The 15,646-nt window shown below is 43.2% G+C and overlaps 2 protein-coding genes across 9 annotated transcripts in view; both read right to left on the reverse strand.

Annotated features, from left to right (window-relative positions):
* The window catches only part of apaf1 (apoptotic peptidase activating factor 1), a 158,878-nt gene extending 154,112 nt beyond the window's left edge, over nt 1–4,766 (reverse strand). For 6 of the 8 annotated variants that reach the window (XM_078419849.1, XM_078419847.1, XM_078419848.1 and 3 more), the window contains exon 1: nt 4,567–4,766. The gene's annotated coding sequence lies outside the window, so the exon portion shown is untranslated. The remainder of the gene's footprint in view (nt 1–4,566) is intronic. The other 2 variants (XM_078419844.1, XM_078419845.1) reach the window with 2 other exon arrangements.
* Nucleotides 4,767–8,484: 3,718 nt separating this feature from the next.
* Nucleotides 8,485–15,646, reverse strand: part of ccdc87 (coiled-coil domain containing 87) — a 41,536-nt gene continuing 34,374 nt past the window's right edge. The window contains exons 18-21 of the mRNA XM_078419854.1: nt 15,099–15,269; nt 12,862–12,976; nt 10,651–10,793; nt 8,485–8,997 (exon numbers count right to left, since the gene is read on the reverse strand). Of these exons, the coding sequence (XP_078275980.1) occupies nt 8,839–8,997; nt 10,651–10,793; nt 12,862–12,976; nt 15,099–15,269 (588 nt within the window). The 3' untranslated portion in view covers nt 8,485–8,838. The remainder of the gene's footprint in view (nt 8,998–10,650; nt 10,794–12,861; nt 12,977–15,098; nt 15,270–15,646) is intronic.

The following is a 15,646-nucleotide window of genomic DNA, read 5'->3' on the forward strand; positions in this document are numbered from 1 at the left end:
CACATTGTACTCCATTTACCAGATTTGTAGGAAAGAGCTGCAGATGCTGGGTTAAATCGAAGGTAGACGCAAAAAGCTGGAGTAACTCAGCGGGACAGGCAGCATCCCTGGAGAGAAGGAATGGCTGACGTTTCGGGTCGAGACCCTCTGAAGTAGGGAGCTGTGGGCTTCGACCGGTGAGAAGGGTCTCGACCCGAAACGTCACCCATTCCTTCTCTCCAGAGATGCTGCCTATCCGCTGGGTTACTCCAGCTTTTGGTGTCTACCTTCCATTTACCAGATCTTTGTCCACTCATTTATCTGTATCCCTTTGTAGCAAGATATGTGTGCTGTGATATTTATGGTGCGATATCTGATCTGACAGGATTGGACCCACGGTGTATTTGTGAACCTGCCATTTTTTACTTTAAAACTAAGAATTGGGAAAATCTCCCATTATTTAAATCATGTGGTAGACACAAAATGCTGGAGTAACTCAGCAGGACAGACAACATCTCTGGAGAGAAGGAATGAGTGACATTTCGGGTCGAGACCTTCTCATAGGTTCTTTATGTTCATCATTTTTAACATATCATCCAAATTTCCAACAGAGCAGCATTCTCTCACCATAACCGGTGGGTCATCCGTGACTATGGGATGTACAGCTGTCAAGCTTAATCCCTTAGCAAGCCAAATGAGAAGAAAGAGCTTAATTTAGTTTGTTGTCACATGTACCGAGGTACAGTGGAAAGATTTTCTGTTGCATGCTATGCAGTAAGGGAAAAGACTATACATGATTACAATCGAGCCGTCAACAGTGCACAGACACAGGATAGAGGGAAGCCAAGCTGTGTATTTTAAAGTCTCCATACTTGCATTAAAAGCCATAACATTCTAACAATGTTAATGCTGAAGCAACTTCTGTTCAAGTTTATCCACTAAAGCCACAGGTCTTTCCAATGACAGACATAATTTTATTCAGGGAAGAATAACAACAGAATTGGCTGTCAAAAAAGTTGTCTTCAACAGAGTCCCTGCTATGGTTCCTATCATTGAATAATGCGGCAACAGCTATAAGAATGTAAACCAATGTAGGTGCCTGATCTTGAGGCAGGAAAGTCCTTGATGACTACTTAAGCTACTATTCCCCAGTTGCAATAACTACTCAACTCTCTTAGTTGTTAGATCAAGTGAATAACTGTTCCAGAACCTGCTGTCTGTACAGAGCTTGTACATTCTCCCTGTGACCATATGGGATTTCTCCTGGTTCTAAAGACGTTCAGGTTTGTAGGTTAATTGGCTTCTGTAAATTGTCCCCTAGTGTGCAGGATGATCACTAATCGGAGTAGACTAGGTGGGCCGAAGGGCCTGTTTCTATGCTGTCTAAACTAAACTAAACATGATTTTCCACTGGAAGGCCAGCTCCCAGTCAACAACAAGCCTCGCTGAATATATGGCTGACAACAATGCCAGGAAGATTGCTGACTGTTGTGAGGTCTTGAATAATGTATCACCCTGACCTTATCTGTCTCCATGGCTTTCAAATCTACCTGTTCGCACTGCCTCCATAAGATCATAAAAAGACAGCACAAAACACCAATAGCTGCCCTTTGCTGAATACTGCAACCTCTGCGTATCATGAACTAGTTCTGAGCACAGGCAGGTGAATTGGGGGTAGAGGTTGAAGGATGATTTTCTGACTGAAGGTTTGTGACTAGTGATGTGCCTCAAAGATCAGTCTGGGATCTCCATTTCTGTATAATATAGATGAATGATTTGGATGAAAATGTCTGATTTGGTAATATTGCAGAGGAAACAAAAATTGGTGGACTTGAAGAAAGCCAGGAAGGTTGTCAAAGGATACAGCAGAATATATAAATCAGTTGTAAATTTGGGCAGAGAAATGGCAATTGGAGACAAATGTGAGGTGAAGCATTTTTGAATGTCAAACATAAGGAAAAAGCTACAGTAAATGGCAAGACACATGAGCATTAATGTACAGAGGGATCATGAGTGCAAGGTGTCTGAACGCAGAAGCACAAGTAACAAAGGTGGACGTATAAAAGTTGGGAACTCGTATTGCCTCTGTATAAAACTTTGGCTCGGTCATATATGGAGTACTGTGTGGTCACCACATTATAGCAAGTGGAGGTTTTTAAAGAGGATGCAAAAGAGGTTTACCTGGATGTTGCCCTGATGGAGTATATTAGTTACAAAAGGTGGCTAGAAAATTTTGGATTGTTTTCTCTGAAGCATTGGAGGCTTGATAGGGGTAGACAAGTTTATGAGAGGCATAAATAGGTGAATAGCTTGAGTCTTTTCTCCAAACTGGAAATGGGAAATGCTGCAAATCACATGTTTAAGGTGGGGTGGGCAAGTTAAGGATTTACAAGACAAGTTTTTGTTTTTACACGACAAGTTTTTGTTTTTACACAGAGTGGTAGACACTTGCTGCCAAGGGAAGTGGTAGGAGCAGATATAATAATGTTTAAGAGGCATTTTGCCATACACGTGAACAAGCAGGGAATAGAGAGGCATGGACGATGTGCAACCTGATGGGATTAGTTGAGATTGGCATAATGATTTGTGCTGATACTAGCATGCTGTGCTGATGCTGTGCTGTACGTTTTAAATAAAATGTACTTCAAAAAAGTTGGGGAAAGAATAACAGGAACGCAACTCTGGCATGACACCTGCATCCAAATTCAACATTCCGGAATGATCTAGGTCACCCCAAACAAAACAATACCCAGGAGGTTGCTTGAGAAGTGACAAAGATACAATCTGAAGAAGGGTCTCGACCTGAAACATCACCTATTCCTTTTCTCTGAAGATGCTGTCTGACCCACTGAGTTACTCTAGCTTTTTGTGTATAGGGGGATTGCACGGCAGGTGAGGTCACGGCCCCTGACCCGTACTGTTGCCACGCAAACCCAACTGGAGGGCACGCTGTGTACTGCAGGAAAGCACCCACTAGGGCTTTCAGTGCAGCGGGCCCGGCTGGTCTTCTCCCATCAGCGGGTCTCCGGCTCCCTCCCGGCGCTCCGAGTGTCCCGACACCTCTCCCCGTTCCTGCGCTCCTCCAGGCTCGGCGCCCCTGCTCCGCGCCTCACTTCCTGCGGCTCTATGGCCTCTTGCCGCTCCTGCTGGTCCTCCAGCCCCTTCTCCCCGATCGCCATCTCCATCAGCCGGGCTCCGCTTCCACCTGGCTGGCACTCAACACCTCGAGGCTGGGGCCGCCGAACAGAGCCGTGGCCTGGTCTGCCTTAGCACACAGCACCCGGCCCAGCTCTCGCTGCTGCTCCCAGCAATCGGCTTCCGCTGCCGATCGGCCTCTTCCCGGTCCTCTTCGGGCTCAACACCTCCTCGTCTTCCACCACCTCCTCCTCCAAGGCCGTCGAGCATTTCCTCCCTGGGCCCTTCGCCCTCAGGCGGGTCGCTGACCTCCAGCGCTCGCTGCTTCTGCCCCTGCAGACCCCTCGCTCAGGTTCTTCCTGCTGCTCCTCTCCCAGCTTGCTCAACCCAGTCCTTTCCTCCTCCTCCTTCTCCCCCCGCCGGCCGGTCGGCGGCCATCTGCTTCTCAGCCTTGCTCTCCTACCTCCCTTCTCCCGCCGGCTGGCCAGACGTCTTCCCAGCTGCTTCTTGGGTCCGCGGGCTTGGCAGCCCTTCTCCCGGTTCCTCCGCCGGATCCTCCAGCTTCTTCCCCATTTTTTACAGCACAAAAATTGGCCTTTCGGTGGCTTTTTTGAAGGTAAGAATGTACCTGTTGCATGTATTGATAGTGTATGCTGTAAACTGCCATGTCCTCCAGATGGCTTGAGCGACTCCGTGTGTCACGCACTTTGACCGTACAACCTTACGTCCAATTCCCTAATATCTTCGATGTAAACCAGCATCTGCCGTTCCTTCGTACATGCATTAGTAGTGGCTTTTTGTGCTCTGCCAACAACAATGGTGTATACTGACATCATAACACATCCAAAGGCAAGGTACTGATTGTGGATGATCAGCCATAATCACAATGAATGGCGGTGCTGGCTCGAAGGACCGAATGGCCTCCTCTTGCACCTATTTTCTATGTTTCTATGTAACTGCAAATCTCTCTGCCCTCCAAGCTGTTTGTGCCCGTCAATAATGTTGTGGGCATGGACTATACTTATAGACTTTGCCACATTATTGGAGTCTTCCAGGAAAAACACTAACATCCTCTTCATTCAGTATTACAAGATTATTCAATAAGAAAATAACTGCAGATGCTGGTACAAATCGAAGGTATTTATTCATAAAATGCTGGAGTAACTCAGCAGGTCAGGCAGCATCTCGGGAGAGAAAGAATGGGTGACGTTTCGGGTCGAGACCCTTCTTCAGACTGATTATTCTATGTTCACACACAACTCCAAACATTTAAATACTAATTCCGGGCACTCCACACTGCAGCACCAAAACAGGTTTGTATCATCACTAAAGAAACTCTCCGAGTGTTGTTTGCAAATGACCCGCGAGAGGCGACATTTAAAAGAACAGGCAGCTGGTTCAAATGCAAGTTTTCCTTGAATAAGGAGGTGGAGGAGGTTCCTCCCTTCCTACCGGGAGCAGCCCAGGCCCACGCTCACGCTGACCCTCCTCGTGATGCAATGCAAGAGGTGAATCCCGGGGTCGGGAAACTGACCCTCGGTGAGAGTCTCCCCACCAGGCGGGAGTGGCCTAGGGTAGCTTCAGCCCGAGCCGCGCCCAACCGACCCTGGTTCTTCCTGGTGCGTCCGTCTCTCCGCGCGCGTGCACGGGGCAGGGCGCGTCCCCTCTGAGACAGCGCGGGGGCGCGCACCCCGACCCGGTGCTGGCGCGTTGGGTACCGCGACCGAGACCAAAGATACTAGAGGAGCAAGATAGACCACTCGACTCTGAAAGCCGTAGTGGGGCATGGGTACATCTCAGCGCCATTTTAGTAGGCAGACTCTGTGTGCTGGACTGGGCATTGTGAGTGTTCACAACTCTCTGCGATTTCTTTGTGTATAAAATGTTTGCAAACAATTATTTTTGTTCAACTTCTTGGATAAGTTGGCAGTTGACATTTAAAACTATTTCTTGAAGAGTTGTTGTTTCGTGATCTTTAAACTTTGGATGTTACTGATTGAATATTTGCACCAGAGATCCACTCTGGCCAATTGATCATATTTAATGAACTGTTCTTCTTTGGTTTCTCTTTTAATTTTAATTTCACCTCCACGAGCTGTATCTCTTTTTGTTCTATTTTTAAAAGTCATGGAAGCAGAGATTAGGCATTTGCAAACAATAGAACTCTACTGTATCCACAATATAATTGAAAAGACATTTAACTATAGAGCCAAGAAAATTTCAATTGGTGAATTGATTAGTTTAAAACCCTTGACAGCCACTAAAATGACCAATGCTGCCTGACGTGGTGTAGAAGCATGAATCCAATTCAAATAGACAGTGTTGGAGTACTTCTACACCACGTCAGGCAGCACTTCCCTTGCCATTCACTCTAACAGGAACATAGAGAATTGAATTCTCATTGAGGCCCTTTTGTTGCATCATTGACTTTTGTTTTAGTGTGGAATTGTCAATCTTCCATTTGTTCTAAATGTTATCATCTTGACACCTCTTGTACCACAGGTTACTATTGATGCATAGACCCCTGCTATCGGATGAATGTGAAATCTCCCCACTTCACACCAATTGAAGTCTACAACCAGAACAGACCGTTCAATGCACAGGCCAGAGTTCAGTTGATTTAAAGTTTGCAACCAGATCTTGGACTAATTTGGATTTTTATGAGGGCTCCGTGTACATGACAATTTCTCTCGCATGGAAGTTCATAGCTCCCTGAAAATAGTGATATAGATGGATCTGGTGGCGAAGGCAACATTGAGCATGCTTGTCTTCATCAGGCAAAGAGATAGGATGTGTAAGAAGGAACTGCAGATGCTGATTTAAACCGAAGATAATACACAAAAAGCTGGAGTAACTCAGCGGGACAGGCAGCATCTCTGGAGAGAAGAATGGGTGATGTTTCGAGTCGAGACCCTTCTTCCAAACGTCACCCATTCTTTCTCTCCAGAGATGCTGCCTGTCCCGCTGAGTTACCCCATTTTGTGTGTCTATCAAAGAGATAGGATGTCTCATTTGAACTGTACAGAGGGATGATCGTACCAAGATTTACAAAAGCATGAGCAGTATATATATTGTAAATAGTTGGAGCCTTTTTCCTAGGCTGGTGGAGCCTAAATCTGAAATTTAAAGGCAGTGTTAGGGGCAATATTTTCACAAAGAGGGTGGTGATTGTATGGGATGAGCTGCTAGAGGAAGTTGAAGAGGCAGATACAATAATTATCTTTAAGAGGCATTTGGATAGATACTTGGATATGGAAGTAGAGAGATATTGACCAAATGTAGGCAAATGGGATTAGCATTGATGGGCATCAGGATTGGCACTGACAAGTTGGGTCGAGGGCCCAACTCTGTGCTGCATAACTTTATGACTCTTGGCAACTCATGGACAAACCTTTGATCTGAAGTTAGGATACATTTCTTCTGAACGAGTCTATTCCTGAACACTTCAAATTATCTTCTGTTATTTGTGACGAGACTTAAACCCCTGTCCCACTTAGGTGATTTTTTTAGGCGACTACAGGCGACTATGCTGTCGCCTGTATGGTCATGAATAGTCTCCAAAGTGTCGTAGCATCTTTCTGGTTTCCGCTGGATTTTCAGAATGTTGAAAAAATTTCAGCGATAGTGGGTTTGAAGCCAATGAGCCTAGCTTGACGTATCCTGATGTAGATGCTGTCGTAGGTTGTCACCAGGTGACGTAGGTTGTCACCGGTGCTGACTTCGGTGAATTCCATTGCCGACTACCTATGTCAACCTACGTCAACCAGCGACAGGGACCGGCGTCAAAACCGGAGGCCAAAATTACGTGAATTGTCTTTAGTTGTCTCTGACAGGGTCGTAGCTTGCCGCGGGTGGACGTAGGTTGACTTCGGTTGTCGCCTGTGTGGTCGTAGGTGCGGTCATAGGTGGACATCCGACTCGCGACGATTGGCTTGACGTCGACTAGGTGGTAGATTGTTGTAGCTTGTCGTAGACATGGTCATAGGGGGGTCCACTCGCCGGTTTTTCGGCGACCTGTTACAACTATGACAGTCGCTGGCAGTCGCCTAAAAGAATCGCCTATGTGGGACAGGGCCTTTAGTAATGCATTTTTTTTTTCTTGAGTATTGCCTACAGGAAGACTGTTTTTTTAAACTTGATATTGAAGTATCAGAAAATTCATAAATCACAAAGGTATGTCAGTGAATCTGAACAGTGTTCATTTCTGAAGAATGGTTATGTGAATGATCATAAAATGATGGCTGTGATGCATTTTATCAGAAAAGGTATGGAAAGTAGGTCAACAGGCAAATATCCCAGAGAGTGGAATGAACACAGAAGTGACCCTTATGGGCTGCGCAGGTAAAGCTTTACCTGTATTTGAAATTCTTGTTGAATGTTCAGGATAATGGCCAAGCAGTGATGTCTAAAGACCGGAAGAATGGAGTCATGCCGGATAGTAAGAAGGCAACGTAGAAATAGGGGTAAAAACTACTTGAAAAGAACCTGAACTAATGAAAGAGCTTCTGCCAGTGAAAGCAGAAGGCCTAGCTATAAATAATGCTTATGGACAAAGAAGTGTAAGTAGGGGGCATAATTTGATTAGGTTATGCAGTGGAGCAATGATCACAGAACAGTCGCCTAACAGAACAAGGATCAGAATTCCTCAGCATCAGGACAATTTAGTGGCAACTGGGAAAGAAAAAATAAATCAGTAAGGCAAAACAACTAATCCTTTCTGGTATGTTTTCAAATCTTTCATTCATTGCCAGCTCATGAAGCAATATATAGTGTAAAATCTAATGCAGGAGGAGTGTTAATTCAGTGCCAGTCAAACAAAAGTATGGTTGTCATTCAATATGTTCAAATTTAATTGGTTATGCCCTAGATATTAAATTCATTTATATCTATATACTAGGATTGAATGTTCTGTGACACAGCCTTATACATTTGTGTGCAGCAGCTATTATTTTATTGCACCAATTCATAAAAATAGTTTTCTTCTCACATACAGTCACTTGGCTGCTATGGGGGACATAGATATTGAATAGGATCAGTAGTAGCATTGGAAGAAGCAGAGGCCATACAAAAAACTTCCAAAGGTGATTACTCTTCTAAAGTAATGGACTTTAACAGAAGGCACATTTCAGATACCATTCAAAGCTGATGCTGGGAGGTTAATAGCAACATATTTATCTGATATCACAATGAAGAAGGGAATTATAATAAGATTCAGTTACAGCTTAAAATAACAATAAAAGATTATAGAAAATTTGGCAAAAAACAGAAACAAAAAATAACCTTAGAACATTTACTATGAAAATCATATTTTGTAAAAAGACAACTTAAAAGAAATTAACATAGTTAGAATTATTTTATATAGTATGTGGAATTAAAATATATTTCATTTATCAATCCATACAAAGATATGTGCTGGAGTTAACAATTGTACCTCAAAAACTGAAGAGGTAGATATAAAGGTTCCTTCAAAAGGTAACTAAGTTAACTGAAAATAAACCTTCATTACAAAATCTTAAAACGGCTCCTTCAGCGAATGACAGCTTGCTACAAGGATTAGGAAGAAAACACAGAATACAACAATAATTGACTCTCCCCTGTTTTCATGGCACCTCCATTTTATACCTTTCTGCAAGTTTTTTGGGGAAACTTTAAGACATTTTTAATAAACTATCAACGGAAGGGGTGGTGGATGGGGATAACTTTTCTCGAACATCAGATTTTTTTTCATATATCTGATGAGGCGCAGGAGTGAAGGACAGAACCTTTAGGTGTTACAGGTTCATCAGCTGAGATTTTCTGCAGAATACATTTCCGTCTTTCCTGCTGCAGCCAGAAGAGCATTTCCACTTTATCCCGTTGCATTTTCTCTACATACGGCCGGCCCTGTAAGCAAAGGTTGCATTGTTTGGTTGCAAATCATAGGCAAGTACACTCCTCACAAATTAGCAGGCAGCTCTAAAACGGAATAAAAACTAAGCAAAAGAATTTGTCTGCCCTATTTTATCAACTTGATGAGTTGCAAAGCACCAATTTGATATGGTGTTCTTGGTCCTAACATCCATTCACTCACAGATATGTAGCCCCCTTATACTTTAATGAAGACATTTGCTTGGGATACACACTGCAGTGATGGGAACGACCATTCTTTTGGTTGGTCCAGGAAACTGCACAAAACCATAATCTCCTCCAGGCACACCCACGGCATTAAAGTGTGGGGGCTGATGCTGGGCTGGGCGTGGTGAATGGTGCTGCTGCTTAATGCTGAGATGTGAGGCTCCGAGCTGCACCTGCTGTATAGAGTGATTGTGGGTCATTGCTGAGGACTGGTAACATGCGTGGACAGACTGCACATATCCTACAGTACCTGTTGGAGGTGATGAAACCTGTCATCTCTTCCGCTCTCCCAAATCTCAAGACATCAGTCTAGTAACAATTTAAATGGGGGTTGTTGACCTTTGCACTGTAGAAAAGTCTTCAGGTTGGAGAAAGATGTGTACCCACAAATAGAAAGGTTCAGCAGCTTCCATTGTGGAAAAGACAGAGCAGCCACTGCAGAAATGTTCTGCACTCACCGTGACAGCTGGGGTGCATCTATGACCCCCACATCCCAGGGCTGAACAACTGCACCACATTCCTCAGTCTAATCAATACCAGGTCTCACAGGTAGCCTTTCTACGACACCGAGCCATGGGTGATTGATTGATACAGGTGCTGTAGCAGAGGGTAGGAGGGATACATGCTCAGTTCCCAGCTCAGCAGCAAGAAGGGGAGGAGTCTACACCAGGTTCCTAGTGCACCAGCACTTCAGGAGAGAATCTTTCACGAAAGAATGCTAAAATGACCCCTGTTAGTTCCGATTCCATTTGCACTCTCAACATCCTGAGTGTTAAACAAAGTATCAGTACACATAAAATGCAGCCAAAACATTATGACCACCTGCCTAATATGCTGTTGGTCCTCTGTGTGCAACCCCATATGCAGCAGGGTGCGATGCACTGTGCATTGTGACACATTCCTCCCGTGACCACCATTAAAATTTTCTGTGACTTGTGCCACAGTAGACCTTCTGTCGCTTCGGACCAGACGGGATAGCCTTCGTTGCCCTCGCGCATCGATGACCAACACTCTGTTGCCGGTTTGTGATTTGTCCCTCCTTGGACCACTATCTGCTTACCGGCGAGCACCCCACAAGCCTTGCCGTTTCAGAGATGCTCTGACCCAGTCGTCTGGCCATAACAATTTGGCCCTTTCAAAGTCGCTCAGGTCTTTACTCCTGCCCATTTCTCCTGCATCCAACACATCAACTTCAAGAATTGACTGTTCACTTGCTGCCTAATATATCCCACCTCTTGACAGGTGCCATTGTAACAAGATAATCAATGTTATTCACTTCGCCTGTCAATGGTCATAATGTTTTTGCTGATCACTGTATCTAACCATATTGACAAAAGGTTGTGGCATTTCATGTACAAACATTCACATTCCCACAAAAATCACACTGGGAGCACAAATTTTACTACGATTGAACACCCTCACCTTGAAAGTAACAACATCCTTAAAACTGACTTTGATCTCCTTTATAATTTTAGACAATTGATTTTCAAGTTTTGTTAAGTCGGAATAAAACTTATCCCTCTTTCTGGACTCCTTTAATCTCACTGTTGAGGTACCCAAGTGACCTGTGAAACAAAACACAAAATATAGGATCACCACCAGTTTTCTCCAGGAAATTAGAAAATATTCCACATCCAAGGGAAGAGTTAATGTCATAAACAATATCCATGGACTTTCCCAGAACAGTAGGAAGATCAGTCAGCCAACACGTCTATGTTCACTGTTAGAACGATTTAAAATTAGTCACTACCACCTCCACCAGCCCTCTGCCAAGCCTAGCTCTGCCAGAGCCTCCTTTCTTCCTTGGCTTGAAATATTTATCCAATTAATTACATAAAAAGCGCAACAAATTCTGAATGGCTTTTCACGGGAACAAAGAATCCTTCAAAACTGTGTTTGTAATACACACGTGGGATGAATCCTATGTATAATGAACCTTCTTTATTTCCTTATCCCCATTTTTTCATCCTTAGTAAACATTCCAAATAATTGATCTTATCTTATAGATGTTCAATTCATGGTAAAATATTATTTTGTGAAAGTACCAGCTAACAAAAATCGTGTTAATTACTGAGACTGAAGAATCATTTTTGTTAAGCATATATAGGCACTAATTTTCAACATGCTGCCCTTAAGGGAAAAACTGTCCATGTAGAAATAATGTGATTTTCAGTTGCATTGATTGCATTAGCAAGCTGAAGAGGCCTCTGAAATTAGTAAAAGGTGTTTATGGTGAGAAACTGCCATTATTGCACGTATTTTTAATGTCCTATAAGCACCGAAGACCTTCAAAGTGATGTTTGTAATGCACACTCATGGAATGAATCAGACTAAAGGCCATGCTTCCAGAGATCCATTTAACTTCGTAATCCATTATTCACAAAACAATATTTCATCATTTAAAAGCAGAAACTGGAGCAAAGACGAAAAGCACTCAAGCTATCACACAGCATGCGATACTGACCTCATGTTAGCACAGACTTTTCAGGGCTCAGTTAAACAGGGCATAACTAAACATAACTTTCAGCCCCAGAGAAGATACCCAACTCACATCCTCTGCTAATAGCACTATTTAAAGGAATCATCCCACTCACAGGCAAAATGGCAGGCAAATTTTTCTACCTATTGTTAAAATTTGACAAGTATTTGATCCACTCTAGCTGTAAGAATTAGAAAACCAATAATAAATGTTCATGGACTTCTCACTGACTTCAAAGCTAATGACGCAACTTTGAAGGAATAGTAGGAAAATAACTGCAGATGCTGGTACAAATCAAAGGTATCACAAAAAGTTGGAGTAACTCAGCGGGTCAGGCAGCATCTCAGGAGAGAAGGAATGGGTGATGTTTCGGGTCGAGACCCTTCTTCAGACTGATGTCAGGGGAGGGGGCAGGACAAAGAAAGGATGTAGTTGGAGACAGGAAGACAATGGGAGAACTGGGAAGGAAGGGGGAGGGGAAAGAGAGGGACGGAGGAGCTATCTATTTTGAGGCCCACCGCAAATTGGAGGAACAGCACCTCATATTTCGCTTGGGCAGCTTATACCCCAGCAGTATGAACATTGATTTCTCTAACTTTAGATAGCTCCTCTGTCCCTCTCTTTCCCCTCCTCCTTCCTTCCCAGTTCTCCCACTGTCTTCCTGTCTCCAACTACATCCTTTCCTTGTCCCGCCCCCTCCCCTGACATCAGTCTGAAGAAGGGTCTACCCGAAATGTCACCCATTCCTTCTCTCCTGAGATGCTGCCTGACCCGCTGAGTTACTCCAGTTTTTTGTGATACCAACTTTGAAGGAATGATCGTTTATAGATTTGTCTATTTCCAGGTGAAAGTTGCATTATTGCAATCTCACAATTTGCTCATCAAAACTCAAATCAGCTACATTTCACTCTTGCCAGGAAGAGTAAATAGATTTAATTGGACTTGGAGTTCCCCCATGGTGCAAGGTGCCATTTATTGCACACGCAACACTGTCATTTTTGTCAAAATGGCTCTATAATGATATAAAAAGGGATTCCATAATGTCCTGATTGCTTAATACCTGTGTAAATACAGGCAAGAAATAATACAAGACCCTTCTTCAAAATTCCACAACAGGCCTTTGTTGCCAACAAGTGACTTCCTCATTCACTTACCTTTTTCAAAGAACCGGTTAGGGTCGGATGCAAATCTTTCAAAATTTTCAAGTTTGAACAAAACACATTCTCTTTCTTGAATCAGCGAAACAGCACTTTCCCAACTATCCAGAGCCTGAGGAGAACAGAAGAAATATTTTTCTGTTCTCACTATAACATTCCAGATGAACTTGATCTAAAAAATGTTTGGGCAATAAATGCATGCGTGTAGTCAAAAAGTCACTATGCAGAAAAAAACATTAGATCATCTTCATCACAAGGTAATCTAATAACTTCTACCATTTCCTACTATTAATTTAATTCACTCTTGTCAGTGAAGGGACTTTAAGGGTCTTATTCCAAGTGGCCTACTGAAGTTCAATAACAATCAAGTCTGTCCCTGGATTACTCTTCATCGTCTTGGCATGGTAATAATGATTTATGATGTTTGATAGAAGAGGAAGAGTTTCATAGAAATAGAGGCTGGGATGGAGAAGGGAAAAGGGAGAAAGAAGAGAATTAGAGACAGGGTGAAGAAACAGAAGGATTAGTAATCATAATTAGATGGGAGAGCACCGTCAGAAGTATCATGAGATAAGGAAATAGTGAGGCCACAGGTTGTTGATTTCTGAGTGGAATGCAGCAGCTGATTGGAAATGGAAAAGAAGTCAGGTCGTTTATGGAAAAGCAAGTCAAAGCTTTTGGATTTCAATAAACCAGCAAAGGGCCACTAGAGGCAGGCCTGTCCCACTTGCGAATCAAAAAGGATGACGAGATGAGACCACGCTAGGCAGGTGTGGGGAGAGATGTCAAACAAGGCATCCAGATCAGGGTCCTGGTTTGACTTGTAATCTCAAGGGGCAAGACTGAAGAAAGGCTTGATTTATGAAAGGGAATCTCCAGGAAACCAAATAAAGCAGCAAAACAATAAAATAATGTGTGTGAGTGTGAGTAATAGGTAGAGACAGAAAAGGGGGGGGGGGGGAGGCTGGTAGACAGATGGTTGGAACAAACGCCAGGAGAGCAGGTGTGAGACAGACTGATTCAAGAATTGAAAATTGTGAAGCCAGAGGAAGGAATGTAGGAGGGGGAATGGGGGGGGGGGGGGGAGAGAAAGGGGATGTATTAAAGATTATTAAAGATTATGTAAAATTGGAGAATTCAATGTTAATACCGAAGATATACACAAAAAGCTGGAGTAACTCAGTGGATCAGACAACATCATCTGGAGAAAAGGAATAGGTGATGCTTCGGATCAAGACCCTTCTTCAGACGTTCATACCGTTGGGTTAAAACGGTTGCTGAGTCCGCGTTTAGTCTTCCCAATGTACAAGAAGCGAGACCAAGCAAAATCTCCTCTACATTGGCAAGACCAAGCCTGGTCACCGAACATTTGTGCTGAGTCTGCCAGGGCCTTCTGGATCTCTCGGTGGCCAAATATTTAACTCCCCTTCCCATTCCCATATTGACATTATTGACCTGGGCCGCCTCCAATGCCTGAGTGAGGCGACATGCAAATTAGAGGAACAGTACCTCAATTCTACTTGGGTAGCTTACAACGCAACGGTATGAACATTGAATTCTCCAATTTTCGGTAAGCTCTAACAACCCCCCACTCCCTCCTTTTTCTCCCACACACTGTCCCTTTCTCCCCACTCCCTCCTTTGTGCCCCACCTGGACTCGCACCTATTCCTCTCTTTCCCCCTCCCACTACATTCTTTCCTCTGGCTTCACGATTTCCAACTCTTCAATCAGTCTGTTACACACATCTTGCTTTAATCTATGGCTTTTGTTCCACCCATCAGCCTATCAAATACCTTTTCAATTGTGCCCACCTATTACTGCCACGCTTTGTCTTCTCGTCCAGCTTTTTCTCCCCCCACTCCCTTTCAATCAGTCGGAGAAAGGCTCCCGATCCAAAATGTCACATATCCATGTTCTCCAGTGATGCTGTCTGACTCCCCAAGTTACTCCAGCACTTTGTGCAAACCAGCAACTGCAGTTCCTTGTTTCAACAAATAGTTTAACCTATTATTTTACAGAAAGCAAACATGGAAGTTTAAACTGCTCAAAAGTTTGGAGCTAGAGCTAGCAACTGCAATCAAATCCAATGCATTTATTTATTAATGGGTTGGAATGTTTTAGATAGACTGATAGTTCCTTCAATAGCAAAGTTATATTTGGTACAGTGTGATTCTTATGTCACAGGTATGTCTAAAGTCCTGGTCGAATTCAGCAACATATTTTATATACATACCATGTAAACTTGGTGCCAGTGTTTTTGTGAGCTGTACTTAATGGCCATATCAAGTCGTTCTTTATCAGGGACATGCAGTATAATCCAAATTCGTTGAAGTCTATCTTGTAGTTCCTCTATATCTTCCAAGTCCAGTCTTTTCCCAAGCAGTTTCTGAATCTTTATTTTTTCCTAATATCAGTGTTGGACAGTGAATAAACAAAAATATATGTATATTGTATGTGCTTTGTACAGATTTAAAATATATTACTTTCTAAAAAGGTGCATAGACTAGATCTACATTTAACCCTCCTTTCCAATCTATCAAGTTTTCTTCTACTTCCACACTGCTTGATTTTCTTCAAAAGGCTCCTGTGTGAATTTTTTACCATTTTCACATGATTTCCCACATCCATTGTTTGAGAAGGGCACATCAAAAGTTATGGCAGATGGGAAGAAAATAAAGTAGAAAACAAGATCAGATTAGCCATGATTTTATTAAATCTCAAAGAAGGTTCGAGAAGTTATATCACTTACTACTGCTCCTACATCCTCATTCTTATGTATGT

Source organism: Rhinoraja longicauda, chromosome 23 (genome assembly GCF_053455715.1).
Source record: "Rhinoraja longicauda isolate Sanriku21f chromosome 23, sRhiLon1.1, whole genome shotgun sequence".
NCBI classification, from domain to species: domain Eukaryota; kingdom Metazoa; phylum Chordata; class Chondrichthyes; order Rajiformes; family Arhynchobatidae; genus Rhinoraja; species Rhinoraja longicauda.